General features: G+C 31.6%; 3 protein-coding genes across 3 annotated transcripts; 1 reads left to right on the top strand and 2 right to left on the bottom strand.

Annotated features, from left to right (window-relative positions):
* Positions 1-448: 448 nt before the first annotated feature.
* Positions 449-2,690, bottom strand: LOC123720255. The gene has a single exon (XM_045676794.1). The coding sequence runs from the start codon at positions 2,513-2,515 to the stop codon at positions 449-451; it is 2,067 nt and encodes a 688-aa protein (XP_045532750.1). The 5' UTR covers positions 2,516-2,690.
* Positions 2,691-3,468: 778 nt separating this feature from the next.
* On the top strand, positions 3,469-12,556 carry LOC123720499 (equilibrative nucleoside transporter 3). The gene is made up of 7 exons (XM_045677128.1): positions 3,469-3,977; positions 4,820-4,974; positions 5,221-5,366; positions 7,444-7,878; positions 8,692-8,777; positions 10,458-10,654; positions 12,091-12,556. Exons 1-7 carry the CDS (start codon positions 3,738-3,740, stop codon positions 12,200-12,202), a joined length of 1,371 nt encoding a protein of 456 aa, XP_045533084.1. The 5' UTR covers positions 3,469-3,737; the 3' UTR covers positions 12,203-12,556.
* Positions 12,557-15,877: 3,321 nt separating this feature from the next.
* On the bottom strand, positions 15,878-20,786 carry LOC123720466 (etoposide-induced protein 2.4 homolog). Its single transcript, XM_045677079.1, has 7 exons — positions 20,627-20,786; positions 20,384-20,544; positions 19,816-20,071; positions 19,338-19,457; positions 18,604-18,827; positions 17,910-17,981; positions 15,878-17,026 (listed from the first exon to the last, which is right to left on the bottom strand). The coding sequence occupies exons 1-7, from the start codon at positions 20,639-20,641 to the stop codon at positions 16,927-16,929; spliced, it is 948 nt and encodes a 315-aa protein (XP_045533035.1). The 5' UTR covers positions 20,642-20,786; the 3' UTR covers positions 15,878-16,926.
* Between the last annotated feature and the right edge of the window lie 127 nt (positions 20,787-20,913).

Here is a 20,913-nt window from a genome sequence, read left to right as displayed (position 1 = left end):
AAGAATCTAGGTTTTACTTCAGAGCAGGTTCGACAAGATTTTGTCATTGTTCTGACTTCTTCAATGGAGTAGGGAAGGTTTTTAGAGCGAACCCAGTGAAACATTCTCGTTACCCCTGGATGACAAAGAGCCTCGTGCAGCGAGAAAAGTTTTGCAGTACGTGTTTCTACAGTCGCACAAACTCGGGATAGCGCATCAGCAGCATAGTTCTCTTTCCCCGGTCTGTATATAATATCGTATTTGAAAGCAGCAAGTTCCAGTCGCCATCTTTGAATCTTTTCATTCTTTATTTTACTTGAATGTTTCATATTAAACATAAAAGAAACCGAGCGTTGGTCAGTTACTAACTTAAAGTGTCTACCGATAAGGAAATGTCTCCATTTCTTTAATGATTCCACAATGGCGTATGCTTCTTTTTCAATGGCAGAATGGTTTTGTTCGCTTGAATTTAATGTTCTTGAGTAAAACGCCACTGGTCTAGAATTTTGCGTAATGAGTGGATCCGTTTAGAAAAGTTTGGAATCCACTTAGAATAATGTGCGAACATGCCGAGTGTCCTTCTTAAGGTAGGTACATCGCTTGGTGGAGGTAAATTAATCAGTGGCTTGAGTCGCTCACTGTCAGGTTTAATTATGTAGTTTTGAATATTATAGCCTAGTATATTAATTGACTCTTGAGAAAATTTACATTTTTGTATACTCAGTGTTAAACCGTATTTCTTTGCGGCATTCATAAAATTTTCTAAGTTACGATCGTGTTCTTCAAGAGCCTGGCCACAAATAGTTATATCATCAATATACGCATATGTGTTTTGAAGCTTCTCTTTTCTTATTATCCAATCGATTGTTCGTTGGAAGCTCGAAACACCATTTGTTACTCCAAAAGGAATACGCCTGAACTGGTACAAATTTCCCAGCGCTTCAAAAGCTGTAAATTTCCTTTCTTTGGGTAGTATAGGCACTTGATGGTACGCGCTTTTCAGGTCTATAAGGCTGAAAAATTTATTCTTTGCCACTTTCGAAACTAAGTCCTCAATGTTTGGTAAAGGGTACGCGTCGAGTTCTGTGTAACGATTAATTGTCTGAGAGTAATCAATCACTAGGCGTTTTCTATGAGTTTCGCTTTTTGTTATTAGTACTTGGGCCCTCCACGGTGATTTACTTTCTTCTATCACGCCCTCTGCTATAAGGTTTCTGATCTCTTCTGTAATAAATTCACTATCCTCTTTGCTGTGCCTTCGAGACTTAATAGCAATAGGTTTGCAGTTGGGAGATACATTCGCAAAAAGTGGTACAGCTGGTACTGATGCTTCCGTTACGTTACATACTTGAAGTGGATGTTTTGGCCCACCAAAAGAGAACTCTAGCGATGAATGTTCTTCGAGGATGTCATGGCCGATAATAATGTCAGCACAAAGATTTTTCACGATAAGAAGATTCACATTATCATATTTATGATTTCCGATTTTCAGGGTTTGCAAAGTTTGGCCTTCCACTTGTGAAGTATGATTAAGAGAGGCCATAGAAATTGTCTGATTGCAGGATTTTCTTTTTAACCCGCATAGTCTTGCAAAGCTGTCATTTATAAAACTGATGGAGCTGCCGGTGTCGAGAAGTGCTTCTGCTCTTATTCCTCGAATATAAGCAGGTACAGTAGCTTTACGTAGTGAAGAAGGTGACGCTGCTGTGATACAAGCGGAAAGATCTTCAGTACCTACCACAGAGTTTGTAGCTTTGGAAGAGCTTCTGCACACAGTGGCAAAGTGCCCCTTCTTGTTGCAGAGCTGACAAGTCTTTTCAAATGCAGGGCAGTTCTTGCGAGGATGTATTTGTCCCCCACAAAAGAAACATTTTCGTCGTCGAGGATTATTAACAGAAGAGCAGGGCTCGTCGTGCACAGTTTGTAATGTTGGTGCTTTTGGAGCAACAGCATTTAAAGATACAGTATTGAAGCTTTGAGAGTTGATTTCTGCAGTTTCTAGAGAGAGTGCTTGGTTGTAAGCCTGATCAAGTGTTAGAGTTAAGTTTTCTAAAAGCCTTTGTCTGATTTTATGCGATGATATACCGGATATGAATGCATCACGCACGCTATCGTTTTTATTTGTTTCTGCATTAACAGCCGCAAAGTCACAATCTTTAGAAAGCAGTTTTAAAGCTTGTAAATATGTGTCAATACCTTCTTCTGGTCGTTGTTTCCTTGTTGCTAACATGTGCCTTGCAAATATTAGATTTTTCGGTTTTACATAAAGTTTTTGCAGTATTGTGATCGCTTCTTCGTAGTTCGTGGCTTCGCTTATATATGTATAAATATTTGGTGATATATGATTTACCAAAAGCTGAAACTTTATGCTGTCCCATTCTGACGGAGGAACCGACTGTGCATCTGTTTCTGAAGCGGTCGGTTTCTGCACGGAAATGAAGCTTTCGAAAGTCTTACGCCAGTGTATCCAAGCTCTCGTACTAGAGCTATCTGACGGGTCGATATCAAATCTTTCAGGGCGAAGATATTTATCCATGTTGCGTTGTTAGCTTATTAAATTGAAATAAGAGAAAACCTTTCATGAATATAAGGTTTTAATAAGCTAAAATTAACACTAAAATATGTTTTGGTTACATTAGATACATTGACATAGACACTAACAAAACAGAGTGACAATGTCATCAAGTTATGGCTGATAGTTTTAAGCAAGAAGTTTACATCAGTTTGAAATGGTAATCACATTTTTTTATTAAAGCGCCATCTCTTGAGCACAGTAGAATCTAGGAGATCGTCTATAGAAGGCGCTACCATCGAAAAAAAATCACGTTGTATAAGAATGTCCCCCCCTGTTCTGAACTCAAAAATACTCTAAGCTTGTCACTTTGCAGATAAGGGGCTTGAATTCAAATTTCTCATCCATTATCAATATTGTAATTATCTTCTCTATATTAATATAGTAATAAATAATTAAATAAAATATCTGCTTACCATTATTTAATAGTATTGACTAAATTTTATATTTCCAAAGTTAACGAAACATATATTTATACATTTAATTTAATAAATATATACAATGTAAACTCTAAAAACGACAGTGAAGGGACTGCATTTTATGGCGTTAGAGAGAGTTGTCGTTAAATGGAGAGACTAAAAATCTGAATTAGAAAAAGAATATTTCAGAGTAGTGTTAGTAGTTATGTAAATAAAAAGTACTCTATAACTTTTCTTCTATATCTTGCGATATTGAGGCATTTTGGTGATAAAGGAAGTATTTTTCCAATAATTTAGCTGCCTTACTAAAGCTTCTTTCTTGAAAGATATGAATCAATTCTGAGCCATTACAAAATGATGTGGTTCATTCGATTCGTTCAATCTAACTATTGATTCAAGTTCAAATGATCTTATGCCTCATAAGTTATGAGCTTTATGAATATATAATTATTATAGTTCAAAGACTACAATATTCTTGCTGTTATCTTATCGAGTGCTGCTGATTGTACTTAGTTTTTAGGCGCTATAAATTAATATTTCGTATTTAGTCTGTGGTTATCATTTGTGTTGTGGTGATGTGTTTTGTAGATTTTCTAAATCAATAACAAACATTTCTTTACATAATAAATACATTCATTATCTTATTCACAGTCCGACCACTTAATATAATATATTACTTTTATGCCTTGTTGAAAATGTTGTAGTTATCATATCAAAGTGAGGGGTTTGTTTTAAATTAAAAATTGTATAATAAAATCACTGCTGAAATGGATAGCGCAGAAGTAATGAGGACTGAGGATAACAATGAGGACGGCATAGAAACTGTTGAAAATGAGGATGACATTGATATCTCCGAAGAAAGAGAATTAGTTAGTGATTCATGTTCAACAAAGATATTGGACAGCGAGTCTGAGCCATTGGACAGATATCGCCTTGTTTATTTTCTATTCTATTTATTTGGTATAACTTCCCTTGTTCCTTGGAATTTCCTGATAACTGCTAATGACGTAAGTTCTCTTATGTTCTTCTATAAACAGAAAAAGTTCACCCACTTTTGTTTTCTATTATCGCGATGTATTTACATAATTGTGTAACTAATCGTTTTTATTCACTTAGTCTGAGCAAGTAATTTGGTACATTATAAATAAATTTTCACTGTTGTATTATTTCTAGTAAGTATAGTTTGTGAACATTTGGTATACAAATACAATTCTAAAAAAATGTTACATATCTACAAAATCCAATTCTATTAATATAATAAGACACATGTTAACAAGGTTGTTTAGTTATATGTAAGTTTTCATGGAGTTTTAATTCAAACATGCAATCAATTATACCAAAACAGACAAAGCCAAAACCACCATACTTAAATTATAACTTTGTTACTTGGGCAAACATGACTTATTTATTGTTGTAGCGAAACAATTGTTTGTGACCTTAACATTGTATGCTTAACAATATAGAAACTAAGGCTTCTAACTGTGATATTTGATCTTGTTACTATGTAACCTTAGTATATTGACATATATTATAAAAAATGCTTTCATATTTAAATTTGAAAATTATACTAATAAATCTCAGATTGATCATTGTCAAACATTAAGATTCATAATGACCTTAATTGTAATACATGTTATTTATTCTATCATTCACTGTTCTTCCAAGAAATCATTAAAATCTAATTTTTAGTAGTGATATTATTGTCGAAGAAATATTCAGGAGGCCTTAGTGGTATATAAATCAGATAATTAACTTGTTAGCTTGATTAAAGTTGTTGTGTGTGTGGTGTATTTGTAATTGTATTAATGAATTTGGATGCATTAAAAAGTATGAATCATTTTTATTTCAGTATTGGATGTATAAATTCAGAGATGTAGAGCCAAACAATCTGACAATGTATGTAAGAAAAACACAGTTTCAAGCTGAATTTACATCCTATCTCAATGTTGCTACTGCAATACCAAACTTGGTATTTCTTATACTTAATTCCCTATATGGACATTTGTGAGTACTGGAATGATTTTCTTTGTTATTAAATAATTGTCTAATATAAAGAGACGGGCTACATATAAACTAGCTGGTAAATAGCTTTCATTCCATAAAACCAGTTTGACTGGTAATTAATCCATAAGGCTCAGTTTGAATGCATTGAATAAATCAAATAAGTCATATGAAGGTATCATAAAAGAAAAAAAGTGTTGCTTCGTACTGCATATAAAAATAAAGAATGTAAATTGGGTTTTTTTTCAGAGTATCTGTAAGAAGTAGACTTCTAGGGTCACTAATTGTAGTGACTTTATCATTTATTGTTACCACATCGCTGGTGCTGGTGGACACAGATGAATGGCAGAATACATTTTTCATCATCACAATGATAACAGTGGTTATTATGACTGGTAATTTTTTTTTTACATTTATTATTGAAATGTAAATAGTTCAATAAATGTTTGAGATAAAAATTAGTTGTGTGTGATGAATCCTGTATCAAGTAATGTATACAGACCTCTATCACGCTCGGGGCTGATATTACTCCTTCTGTTTTTTAGCAGACAAGTTCATCACTTTCTGTAAAAGTATTTTTATGTTACAAACTATAACATTTTTAAAGGTAAATGTAGAATTCAACTCAAAAGATAAATTGAGAGTAATTACGTGAATACAAATTTGAAAACAACAACAGACCCTAAATGCCATTTGAAATATGAGAACAAACAATTCTTAAAAGATTATTTGTAGGTATTTTTATCTTTTTGGAGAACTTATTAATTGATTTTAATTTACGACCATCCGTTGGGTTATGCGTGGGTTTACATATTTCCACAATTCCTTTAAATGTGAACTCACTAGTCTAGTGAGTTTATAATTTAAATTATTTATGTAAATATAAACGAAACTTTATGATGCAATAAATGTTACCAACTTAGCAATTGCAAAATGATGTGTATTTCTATAGATCTATTAAGACAAATATCTATTGCATTAGATCTCGAACTTTGTATTGATAACATGTTATCAAGCATGATGCGACCCATAAGTTATTATATAACTTAAGTACACACGAACTAGAAGCGATTAGAAAAGTACTGTCTCTCAGATAACGAAGTATCAAAAGAAGTTTTCTTAGGTAAACACTATTGCAAAGAAGTTACATTTCATTACATTTACCTTAGAACAAGCGAACACAACCTTAAATCTTAACTCAAAAAGCAGTGGCGCTACAACCTTTGATCTTTGCCTCAAGTCTTTTGGGCTTGACTCGCCGATTTGTAATTAAGACATACTTCACTATGTTTCCTTCGCTATACGAGCGAGTGTTTAATGAGCACATACAAAATGTCTATTGGTACATAATTAGTATCAGAAGACGTCACGGCAGGGTCCAGGTCATTCAGGGTTCAGAGCTACACGCACAAGCTACTAGGCCAACACTGCATAAAATTATACTATAACACGACAATTCTTTGCCGTAGTTAAAGAATAAGAATTCTTGGTCTATATCTAGACAGGCCAATTTCGCGTTTATATTATCAGGTTAATAGAGCGGTATAGTTGATATGAAAAAAAAAATACATCGCCTTAATGTAATCCTTTTACATTAAACGCAGTAGGTACACCCATTACTGGTGATTGCAGGGAGATTATGTATGACACAAATAGAGATAAAATGTTATCCTTATAATTATTTCACGTGTTGTTTATGTAGATGAGGTGTTTATAATTATTGTGAATCTCATTTTTAAACCTGTTCTTGAGTCACTGGCAACGTTTTAGTGAAATAAAGAGTAAATGTTTGGAATATTGAATACAAGTATTATTGAAGTGAAACTTCTTTATCGGCGTTGGAAAAAAAATACCGTCACATTTTTCGGTTACGCGCCATCTTTTTGTTGTCCCTACCACGGTTGATTCGAAGTGATTCGATTAATCATAAAATGTATAATAACAGTAATAATTCAATGATATTAACATTTTCTAGAATATTTATTGACATATGTAATAAGGTAAATATTAGTTTAAAAAGCGTACTCAGACAAAATAATTATGTCTAAATTTTTCCTAAATACTTTAAATATCGGTACGGTATCTTTGAATTAACGTAAATAAATTTCTATATTTAAGTTGAAGTATCTTAATCCATTATAGAATATTTTTGCTGATCACTTAAGATTTGATCGGGGCCAAACGCATTAAAAACGTTGACCTGCATACAGGTATGCAGATTTTGGGTTAATATAATTTAAATTTATTGCAAAGGACGCTGAACTTAGAATTTAATTGAATTTTGCGTTTATAAAACTAAATAAGATGTTATGTTTTTAATAAACATCAAAACTTTATAAACCGAAACAAGTATTGTTATGGTAAAAGTACCGAAAAACTGCTTGTTTTCTTAAGAGTATTACAAATAAATGTAAAGGATTTCACTTATCTAAATATTAACGATCACGCATCAAAATATGTGTATCTTTTCAGCTGCCAGTGCGATTTTCATCTCGGGCCTAATGGGGACTGCAAGCAAATTCTCCCGCGAATACATGGCAGCTGTTATCAGTGGGCAATCATTGGGTGGAATAATAGCTGCAGTTGCGCAGATAATATCGCTTGCCTTCAAAATATCACCCTTACACAGCGCACTAATTTACTTCTGTATTGCCGACTTTATGGTCATAACATCCCTTATTTCCTATGCGTTCCTATACAAAATCGACTTCTTTTCGCATCACGTATTGAGGGGCAATGGCATGGTTGTTAATAGAAACCGGGAGGCTTATCTAACGATTGTTTTGAAGAAAATTTGGGTGTACGCTTTTAGTATTTTCGCGGTGTATGGGATTTCGATGTGTGTCTACCCCGCTGTAACTGTACTCGTTGAGTCACATCCGGCTACATCAGGGACCGATTGGAATAGTAAGTAGCATTTTCTATTGTTTCAAATCTCCAGGTGAGGTATAAACGTCGCTGACTTTGGTCAAAATTGCCAAAACTTTTTAACACCGGTATGCCCGATACAGTACTCACGATGCATTGACTGAAAATATTTACTACTATCTATAGAAGAACTACATCGCCGGGCTGTTATATTATAATTGGCTATGGCCATCAACATTTATTCGTATTAATAATTTTTATATGAAATAAAAATTACTTTAAAACTTCCACCATGAAAAGAGCGTTTCATAAAAGCCGGCAATTCACTTGAGAATATCCATAGGCGGCGGTTTCACTTAAAAGGTGAACCTCTTGCCCGTTTGTCCGCTGTTCTATAAAATAATATGCCGTCTTATCTGAGCTACTATGAAACAATAGATAGACAAAACAGAGAGTATGATTTAACTAATATATCGTATTTATGTATATTAAGTATTAAAAGGTCGAAACGGCACCTGCAAGCCATCTGGTCTTAATGATTATTAAATATCAGCTGCTGCCTTTTACATATGACTTGTTATATAGTCATTTGTATGGTTAGCCTGTCACGATAATGATATGTAAATCACTTTCCTCTAAGTATTCGTATCTTCAAAATATTTAAGAAAGTTCTAGTAGTTGAGAGCAAATTGAAAATTTGTTGTAAATGTCTAAGTCTATAATTCTCCTTACGTTGCTCCAATTTGATTAGGTAAGGATGTCAGCCTTCCGTGCTGCTAAAGTTACCGCCCGTGTCTAACCATACTGAACACTGGTCAAAGGGCCAACAAATATATATTGAAAATATTACAGATATATTCTTCGTGCCCGTCGTGAATTACCTTATATTTAACTGCGGTGACTACGCGGGACGACTGGTCGCTGGATTTATTCTTAGGGTGAGTCATCATTCAATTAAAATAATTATTATATAAATAGGGTCATCTTATCAGTAATTTAAAAGCCGCTCGTGTCGTACGACAGGAATTAATCAACGTTTTTGTATGAATTCTATTGTCTTTTTGCTAAGTTCCAGTTTAATTATATGGCTTAATTATTTGCTGCGCAAGGTGACGCGCTCTAAAGTTTAAATAGAAGCACAATAGTTCGCTTCTCTGTAAAAAGATATTACTGATGCAGAAATATTTACTACTGAATATTTTCGGTTGAGAGAAATGGTTGGAGTAGTCTGCTAAGTTTACAAAATTACCCTTTATAATGGAATTTCACAGCTGGTATAGTCCATCCTTCTATAATCAAAAAACAGGTAACTGGCAGGAAATAAAATATTTGTAATGATTGCGTGCTTCGTTTGGTTGGCATTGAAACAGTTGCATGTTGTAATAACTCGAACTGAACAATATCGTTAACCGGCTTTTTCTAAGTACAATTTATGAGTGATATATGTATTGAAAGTAAACAATGTTTGAACCGGATTAAAGTACAGCTTTAATAAAAATACAAATAAAAATTATCAAACACCTGGGATCCAATAGTATCCAAATTAAAAACCCAAGACAAACAATCCGCGAAAATCGTGAGTCATATCTGCAAAAAACCCGTCATCTTTTAGTCGATACCAACTCTGGGGAAATACATACAGATAAGACAACTTTCTCTACACCTGTGATACTTTTGACATTCAACACTTTTTGTCTTCAGTCACCGTGACCACGCACGCTGTAAAGTACGCGAAACGTCGGAAAAAATTATGTAAATAATTATAAGTTTATAATAATACAAATAGCTTTAATCCGGTTAAAAAATTGTTTTCTTTCAATGTGTAAAAGCTATGTTAACCAAAGACAATACTATGATATATGATACGTCAATATTTAAATAGACGATTTTAAATTACATTTATTACCATTTCCCTAAGTACCGTAGAGCGGCCGAGAAAAACTGGCAACAACTCTCCGTGAAAATATTTTAGTCGAAATCGATTCAATGGTTTCTGGGATTCTAAGGTTTTGTCGCGTTTTTTTGCAAAACGAATTAATAAAGATTGTTATTTAATTATGTTAATTTTTTTAATATTTAATCAAAATTTCATATATAGTTTTACCATTGATATTGTCAAATAATTAAATAACATCCACGTCACACATTTGAAATAATCTTACAGCGCGTGGTTGTAACGCGCAAGACTAGGTCCATATCGTTAGCTCAACTCACAATCTCGTCTTAAGCGCTGTCAATTATGTAAAATTAATTCACGTTCTAGGTACGGGTCTAAGAGTAATCATATCTATGAATACACTTACACGCGCTACTGATTATTACCAACAGTGATAATGTTTGCTTTATTCTCAATCTCACTTATTCTTTGTAATGAAGTCTTATTTTACAATGCACAAATATGAATATACTAACATTATATATAAAAAACCAATAGCGCTATGACCTTTTAAGACTGGGCTGGGTTTTCTAATAAGCAAGTTGGTGATCAGAGTTCTATGCCTGTGTATTTATGACATAGAAGGTCCTATGGTGCACAGCCCGGGATGTAAGACTCACGCTGAAGTTACCAGGGCAACACTTCTTATTATATAGCTAAGTTACATCTTCGTATCTTTCAGCCTACAAACCAATGGGTCATCGCTGCAGCTAGTATATTCCGGGTTATCGGAGTACCTATGCTGATGTTCTGTAACGCTCAGCCACGGAAGCACTTGCCCGTGATCTTCCTGTGGGACTACGAGTACATCATGATCATGATTGTTTTCTCTTTTACCAATGGATATTTGACCAATATCGTCATGGTTAATGCTACGAGGTAAGGATATAGTTTTCATTTATTTATTTACTAGACAAAAACAAAATAATTTATTTATTATCGAGCGATCTCTTCCAGGTCCATTTCCATTTCCATTTTACGATCATCAATATGTCAGGAATATGATCTCATGATTCTCTTTTGTTGTCGTGTTACTAACGAAGTGTTTGAACATTTTTATTTTTTAATTAAATTTCCGATTAAAAAACCATTACTTAACCGAATTCGCGATAGAACTGAAAATGTCTTAAATAGTTATTTAAATACAGTCAAACATCACGCAGTAATTACAGACCATATATTTAATAATACGTATGTTGAAATTCTAGCGATTAACATCTCTTATACCTTGTACAAAGTAAATATAAATTTTAAAAGTATGACTAATATGTAACAATAGTGTAACAAACACTATTGTTACATATTAGTCATACTTTTAGAACTAAGTCTCGGCTCTGAATTCTACTCTATAATGAAAGTTATATGTTATACATACTGATTAAGGCTATTTTAAATTATTATGGCATTATAAAACGGTCTCAACTACTACAACGCTCCGAAGGTTTTTGTGAAAAAGCGTTATGTAAAAATAAATAATTTCGTTCCTGACATCGTTCGTCGTTCATCGTTCTTTACTTTTAAACTTACGACGTTGGGAGTATGAGTTTCGTATGTCAAAATATTTGATATTAACTAGCTTATCCCTTTGTTTACTTTTGATGTCTTTGTTTACTTTTGATGTCTTTGTTTATTTTTTCTCGCGTGTAGTTTCCCAACCTTTTACTAAACTTAATTAAACTATCATAAAGTCAAAACTATTGCCATAATATAAAAATATTTGATATACGGACACTTATGATGTATCTGTGGGTGCGACCGTTAGTCTGTACAAATAATTCTCTGCCATAGACTTTGTTTTCTAATATTATCTATTGCTTGCTGTTGTGAAGGAAAAGGTTATCACAGTCAATTACTCTAATTAATCTGCATAAATATTATTTATCTTTATGATTAATTTATATCCTTATTTGTACATTGTTTTTGAAGCGTTTATTCAATTTTGGAGAAGATAAAACGATATTTACTTTCAATCGATTCAATTTCGAAACAATATTTATTTTTTCTGGTTAATACTTCCCTAGCTGTACGTTGCCTGGGTCATCTATATTAACCACTCGCGTACAACAATCGAATATGAAATGTTAACTGCTTAAATTCATTATGAATGCAATGTATCAGTAGAAGAGAGTGCATACGTCTGGCACTCTCGGGGCATAACTCCCAATTATTTAGGAAATCATCACGCTTAGAAAACTAAGAAAGCTTGAGTGAGAAAAATGGCTCGTGTACTAGCTTATAAATATAGTGTTATTTGTTGAAGCAATCCGTAAAATCTTAGATCTGATTCACTTTTGTTACTAATATTTTATTTGCAGAGTCGTAGATATGCATGAAAGAGAAAAGGCTTCGTCTATAATTGTTACAATGTTGAGCGTTGGTCTTACCGCGGGAGCAGCTGTTGGAATGTTACTAGTTCGACTACTGTAAGGCAGATTTTAACTAACTTACTAGATTAAAACACATTCATAAACTTCATTGTATAATTGCTTAACCTATAATTAAATCAGTGTTAATTGTCATTGTGTTTATGCTGTGATTGAAACAGACAGTTTTAGGATGTATTATAATTATTTAGTTTTAAAAAAGGAGGTAAACTTAAGGTTTTAATCCGGTATGCTTTTGTGTATTTTTTAGGTTTAATCTCATTTTTATGGATTGAAAGTAAAAAACTTTTCATATTGTTTTTTTGTTCGCCTTTTATACATAAATTGCGAGATGGTTGAAACTTAAAATTTAGTTACTATTTACAAATATAACAGGTTATGTAATTTTTAATTTTAAGGTTTTTAATACAAATATGTTAATTGTCGTTATCATTATATTCAAATTACCAACTACAAATTTTAAAGTAATAACGGTGAGAGACACAACTATATAATTAAAATTTCAACATTCCAATAAATATTATCGATCATACTAGTTAACAAAATAATAGCAGTGCACATCGTGAGGAAACCGGCTTGCCTTAGATTCGGTCAACGGCGTGCGTCAGGCACAGAAGGCACAAATGATCATGAAATAGATACAGATATCTGAGGCCCAGACCCAAAAAAGTGCCATTGATGTTTTTTAGTAAAATAATAATATACGAAACATATAATGTTGCTACTCATATCGACACAAGATGTTTTTAATATCATTTTTAATTATCTTAACATATTATATTTCCAAATTGACACTCAAATATCATTAATGGTATAATCTGATATGGTCATTTACGGTTTAAAGCTCCCTGAACTCGTCTTAAATACATTATTAATGTTAACTATATTTTTGTGATTATTAGTACAGGTGTTTGTTTTAGGCTTTCCTATAGAATAGGACTATTTCAAACAAATGTTGCAATTAGTATGAATAAAATCAAAACCCATCACATTAAATATGTATGTCGCAGTAAAGTAGTTAATTGAATCTCTAGACAGTTAAAAATCGATATTCAATCAAGTCGTTAAAGTTCCGTCAGACAAGTGAGTGAACGAAACGTTTATCGAGTTTCCTAGACGTTCCTAGGCAACAAGACTAACCTAACCATTTACAATAAAGCAAAATACGGAATTTCCAAGCACTCAGGTCTTCACGATCACACCGAAATAACAAAAACAAATGCAATAATCATGGCGGAGTCTTGATTTACCATCTTGTTTTACATTGTTAATCAACACGCTGGCTTTCGGCCAGACAGATAGTTAAACGTTTTCGACGCTGCCTTATTTAAATGAAAATGCTAGCGACTTGATTGAATATCGACATTTAATTAACTCTGTGATTTAAATTTACTTTACTGCGACATGTACAACCCGACCGCACATTTAGTTACCAAACAAGTGAGTTACATTATTTAGAGAAAAAATCTAGTTAGACGACCGCAAATCGTTCTAAGTGAAACAAATGATTGTAAATGTCAATGTTGTCAAGTGACCAGACTAGTTTAATTTTTTTATATTAGTTTAGTTTAGGTAACCTTAGGTAGGCTTTTAGGTAACCAATTATCATTTCATATTTGTGATAGCTTCAATATTTTTAAAATATTATATTATATAAACCATATCATGTGATATACAAAACGTTGTTAACGCGATTATTTAGTTTAAATAGCAATTTTCAACAATATAGTAATAATTCACTCTGATAGTCTATATTTTGTGGATTTTAATATATACCATAGACTAAAGCTAAAACAAAATTGAACGAAGAATAAATTTAGACGCCTTTTATCAACAAGACACTAAATAATGGAATTGAGTTCGGTATTTATACAAAATTGTAAGATCTCATTTTAAAGTAATAGATTTACTTCGTTTTCCTAATCAAATAATAACGAACATATTTATCTTTATTGTAAGTGAAGTAGCCTTGTTAAGCATAGTTGTAGCAGGGTAACATGTATTAGCTTTTTACTAATAAATACAGTACAACTGTCTCTGGTTTTTATTATTTGTGATAAAAATAATACATATGTATAAGTCACCAAATGTACCTCAAGCTTAATCTGTAGTAAATATAGTTGTAAGCACTGATTTATTTGTTAGTATCAATATATTTGGTCGAAAACTTTTAAATGATGTATGCAAATAAATCATTGAAATAGTTTGTTTTTAATTATTTAAAAAATCCTTTAAAAAAATTACGCCCTTCAAAATTAAACTCTAAAATAACAATATTTCTTATTTGTATTAGTTGGTCTTACCGTACCAATTATCAATTATTATCAATTACCGTTTAATACGATGAAGATCATATATTTGACAATTGACACATTGTTCAGATCGGTCCACGGATGACGGAGCTATACTAGAACAGACAAATATAATTCTCGTTGAATTTCTTTCAGTTAAAAATACTCAGAACTTATATTGGAGGATACATTTATACAACTTATTACGCCGGATTTATTACACCAATATTATGTTCATTTGAGTTTGTAAGAAATTTATGGAATTACTGATGTAAATAATTTCTAAATGATATACGCAATGTAACCGTGTAAGCTATATTGCTACCCTTTGCTAGAGATGATATGAATATACCAACAGGAGCAGAATTAATAAATTCTTGATTATTTTGAAAAACACACCTCTATTTCCTTTTTCTAATTTAAGTATTTCTGACAACATACTTAAAGTTCACGTACAGAATGAACGTCTAAGGGTAATATTCAGAAAGGCGACATACCGCGAACTATGGCTTCCTTCTGACAAAATGTATAACTTGGTTTTATATTTGTATTGAGTCAGCCTTAGTCTACGGCATAAAAATCTGAGATTTCAGTCTAAGCTTCGAATCTGGCACTACCAAACGGAGGTAGACATAAATACAGATAATAATTAACAACGCTTCTATTGTATTTTATTGCACAATTTACTACATTTTTATATAACACGTATGAACCCCGTATGTAAAAAATATAGGCTATATTTAAAAAACAAATCTAATTAATGGACCTTCAACCAAACGCTGCCTTCAACAATAGAAAGAGTTTTTGACAGTTATTGAAGTCAAGTTGAAATCGTTTGAATTATAAATAAATGCTGACGCCAACAAAGGAACGTATTGCTCAAATAACATTTAAAACTCCACCTGAAAAACAAAGTTAAGGATTTCAATAAATAACACCAATTATTAAGTCAGCCTTTAATAAAATGTCATGTAAATATAATTACAATACGACAATGACTTATAAATATACAAATATGTAATATTTACGCACCAATTTTAACCACATGTAATATACCAATACAGAACACGCAAATATAAGTAAAACTTGGCCAATAAACCCATTAAATCATAAAAATTCTATACATAAATTAATTATAGGTTTGTATATGAATCAATAATAACACAATTGTGTTAATATTTCATGAACAGGGGTTGCTTTATAGCAATCATCTAGAGATATTCTACTCTATTCTAATATTTTAAGGCATCAAATTTATTGCTGTAACATTTATATGCGCAGATGTCTAAAAATATTTGAAACAAATGCCGTGAATTTTTTTAACAAAATCAGTGTTTAATGTTTATTATTTTGAATAATTTATTCAAATATTTTGTAAAAATATATTATATAAGATTTAAGATATACTTTAATTATATGCACAAAGAAAAAATAAAAATTGACGTTAATCACAATTTCTTAATTTTCTAGCCCTTAGGTACATACAATAAATTATAATATCAATATATACAAAATTTTAATAAAAAGTCTTAAGTTGCACCCGTCAATGAAAACAATATCATATTTCTAAACGAAATGTAAACTACAAATATTCATATAATTTTTTCGAGAACATCTTTTATAGGGCCTATTTTTATCGATCGATTTTAACGATCAACGTTGTGCGTAATATGCAAACGGCATACAAAAATACAGTTCCCATAATAACATAGCTTGAAAAGTATAATAAAATGACGAAAAATTTTCTTCACGGAGCAGGAAATCAACAACAATACACAATCATAGATTACAACACACATATATCTTGTATCGTATTCATCGAATTTCGAAAAAGATGAAATAATTCTAGGCAATAGGAAATCCTTGTCTTCCGTAGTCATGTTTCTGATTCTTGTCCGCTCAAAGTCAAGGCCGTAGACTTTCGAATAGGTAGTAAATACGATATATACTACGATAATAATAATAATAGCTCCAGATTATAACACAAATTACCCGGAAATAGATATATTAATGTAACTGAAAATGCTTAAAAAAATAATATAAAAAACTCTGGTATTCTTTTTTATATATAATGACTTTCTTGTTCCTTTTTTATATTGAATATATTAAGTTGATCAATGCATATTACAATTGATTATATTTTAATATTATATATAATTGTTGATCGTGTTTTATTTTTATAATTTAATTGTTTAGATATTGTATAATTAGTCACTGATAAGCATAAATAAACACCTTGGTACATACATTGTTTCCTAATTGCATTCAAATTAAACTTTGACTTGATTATTATAACATTGTTTCCTGTATTAAAAACATCGTTATATTATGATCGTTTTACTTTCGTAATTCGATTTTACGGTACGAGAATAAATACTTATATAAGTCAGTTTCGAAAACTCGTGTACTCATGGGTGTGTGTGCCAGGCTTGCATATAAAAATAAGCCCTATAAAGCATTTGGACAGCAATATCTATCATCTCGTTTTGTCCATGACGTCAGCGCTGTGTTGGACGAAACGGAACATTCCATTTGAGATTGCAACTACGGGAGAGAACAAACGTAGGGGATATTCACTGAAAACAAAAATGTAGCGACTTTACCTACGTTATTAATTAATATTAATGTATTATATAATATATACAAATGATATATTATATAATACATTACTATCTTATTTAGCAATAAACAAAAACTCTCGGCTTGATTATAAATCAAAGACGTGGGTTGCAATAGTTGTACATTTACCCCGTCTTTTTAAAATTGTATGAAAAAACAGAATCAGCTATGTTCCCCGAATTTATAAGGTAAACCTAACTTTATATATATATTTATAATTTTATATATAATTGTTAAACCAAAAATGCAGTTTTAAAATATATGTCGCAGCTAACTAGCTTAATTAGCCGTCCAATTAACAGCCTAGCCGTTTAACTAGCGGCCAAAAAGATGTTCAGCCAGTCGATCAAACTGCTAGGCAAATGACTTGGACTAATGACGTTTCATTAGTTGCTTAGCCTGTTGACTGCTAATTTAAATTAAAATCCACTTTCTGCCACTCGCAAACTCAACTCTTCTAACTGTCAATATGACATGGCAAAGCACAACCTTGATAGTCTTGTCCAAAGTTTCATGAATAACAACAAGAACAATGGAAGAGTGTAGTGACAATAATAATGTGAATTTGACTTAAGCAATTTAGTTTTAAAATGAATATTTTTATGTCATGAAATATATATATATATATATGTTTCATCTTTTTATTTATGCTAAATAATGACTCTATGGTACGAACGGCCCAAGCATTAGACAACCAGTTTATTAAATGTTGTAACAAACAGCTGAATATCTTTCAGGCCGTTAGTTAAGCGGCGCCATTTAGTTAAAAGTCTAGGCTATTCATTGAACGGCTAATTACGCTAGTTAGCTGCGACATACAAACAAAGTGTAAGTACTAACCTTCCCGTGACTGGAGACGCTTCATTGCCACTTAAAATGAAAACGGGGAAAAATATTGAAAACACACAACCACTGCAAAAAAAAAATGTGTTTAAGATAAATAGATTTTTTATTGATTCGTTGAAATTATTCAACATGCATTGCATTAGCAAATCACCCATATGTCTTTCCAATATAAATTACTTCATGCATATAGTATATTAAATGTGTAACATTTTTATGTATCAAATTTTTAATATGAAATGAAATTTTAAATAGAAAACAGTGAAACATAATACAGTGTAAACTCAACTGCTGGCATCATACGTACTGGACTTTTCAGAAATCAGTAGATTTGTTTAATAATTGGGATTGCTTGCCACATGCAAGATCTTGAACACGAAGATGCATCAATAAGTAAAAAAATACAACATACTGGTGCAGCAAAAGACGTGAGGCAAAAATAACAGTCTTTAAGCAATACAGTACAAATCAGAATTGTTCTTTGTGTTATTACTAACTCTAATCTGAAATAAACTTTTACTTTTTCTAATACAGATTTTTCTTATTTCCATTTATCGACAACTCTTTGTAAGATCATAATAGCACACCCCTTGAGTCGTTTAATAGATTTTACACTGTATAATGGTAAAATTACTTTAAAACCTAATCTATTTTCATAATTTTGAGAAAATTCTGTCTGAGAAAAACATACCTAATAATATATGACTGTGGAATCTGTGTCAATACAGCCAATGGCAGACCAAACCCAAGAAAGTACGGCCAATTTGTTTCAATAAATGTCAGACGTTTGTGTAATTCCCAGCCCATGTTGAACCATTTGTACTCAAAGGAATAGAGTGAGTAGAGTAGACACATGTGAATGAGGCATAATAGTTCCCCAACATATGTTATAGGTAACATACTGACTAGCATACTCTGGAAGACAATTCATAAATATTAAAAAAAAATGATTCTAAATGTCAAATCAAATATGTCTTGAACACTTTGAGAGATAGATACAACAACATTATTTGTAATTAAAAGTAAGGAATACTGCTGTTGCAGTACTTGCTTACAGTACTATTGTGGTTAAGGTTTAGGGATATATTTTACAGAATTAGTTCTATAGGAGTCTAATATGTATGTTACATTTTAAATGTTTTTGTTTATTATCTTATTATATATATATATATATATATATATATATATATATATATATATATATATATATATATAGTTTATTACAATAAACTGATTAATATATGAAAATAGGAACCTGAACAAAACAATATATATAAAGCAAGTAACAAAAAGTTTTGAAATTGCTCCTAATATTATAAGAAGGTTAAAGATATACAAGCACAAAAAATATGACAATTAATTTCTCTGTTGTTAATTAGTGGATTGTTTAAAATATAAGTAAAATATAGCTATATGCATATTTACCTGTACTAAGAATAAGGCTTGCACCAATAAACTAAACAATGAGTCAGCAATGATTTTACTGACACTAGACATGAATTGAGGCCTGCCTCGTCTGTGTCTATATGCTGAGTCTGCTATATCCTGAAATTATTTAATAATGTTTGTTGTCAGCAGGCAAAAAAAATTACATTATTTTTGGGTGGTACAGGGACAGAAGGCTGATCATCTTTTTGCAATAAAAAAATATAAATTCAGACTTGTTGCTAACTTGTTAACCTTCTTCTTATCAACTTGAGTTAGAAGATGTCATGTTGTTTGTTTTGCTAATTAATATACTAAAGTATATACGAGAGTCATACTATGTTGATTATGTGATCATTCTTGTAGCTCCAGAAAAAAGATAACTTCCAAAATATGGACTGAAAGTGGAGTTAATATATAGAGATATGTAAAATTCCATCTAAGTTAACGTTTACGTATAGTTTATTCAAACACTCACTTGAAACCACAGGCTATTAACCAGTTTGCTTAAAAGGAACAATGGCAACACCCATATCATCCTGAATGTCATAGATAAGAATGGTTGTATCCATGACCATACACTGTATGCTACTCCTGGATTATGTCCAAATATAGCTATTACTAAGTACTTAACTCCTGGTAGTAACGCATATTCAAACACAAGTATACTTAGTAAAAATATAAACCCATTTAATATACAAGACTGTAAAACTCTTGTAAGTACTTTTGACTCTCTGAAATTAAATGAATTATTATCAGTCATTATATATATACATAATAGGATAACTTGAATGGCACAAGCTTTTATAATACTGCTCGGGCTGTCCCTATATTAACAGGTATTAATCAAATACTGGTTACATAACAAAAGTCCTAGTGAAGTATCAAATCGTGTAACTATAATATGTTAAAGCTTTAAACTGAAGCCATCACAAACTGCCAGTTTGTGTAACCTTCTTTAACATCATTATAAAGTTATAATTCTGCTTGGCCGAGAGGCACTCTCTGCGTACAAGTGTAAGTCGTTAAGCCAATTAAATACTTACTGTTTTATTTTAGGCTGCTTTAATTTATGTTTGGCACCATCATATTCCAGTTGAGGAGAACGACTTAGGGCTCTTTCATTAATTTCTTTATCTAAATATAACAACACTGTCACACCACGCAAACTATCTATAAATCCTTTGATTAGTGAAACTGAGAAGTTCTGCAACAAAGAAATATTCAATACATTCCAAGCAGAACAACAATAAACAGCTGTTCTTCTTTGTGTAAAAAACTGAGCTTACCGTAATGCTCTCCATTTCTGCTGTGAATACGTGTTATCTACAGTGATCTCTGTACTTCGATAGCTTGATTTCACATTGTTTTTTTCTTATTATTATAAAATTGACGTAATAACTAATTACCTAATTAATTTTGAGCTAAAATCAAAACGAAATATGATTTATACAAATTATCAAAACATCAAAGTTCAAACATCAACGTCAACTGTCAACGTGTCCAATACATAATGGAGGACCGATTTCAATAATTATATTAAGTTATTTTATCATTATGTATAATGCTATGCATA

Source organism: Pieris brassicae, chromosome 2 (assembly GCF_905147105.1).
Source record: "Pieris brassicae chromosome 2, ilPieBrab1.1, whole genome shotgun sequence".
NCBI classification, from domain to species: Eukaryota; Metazoa; Arthropoda; class Insecta; order Lepidoptera; family Pieridae; genus Pieris; species Pieris brassicae.
Note: the sequence above shows the minus strand (reverse complement) of the source record. Positions and strands in the feature narration are given on the sequence as shown.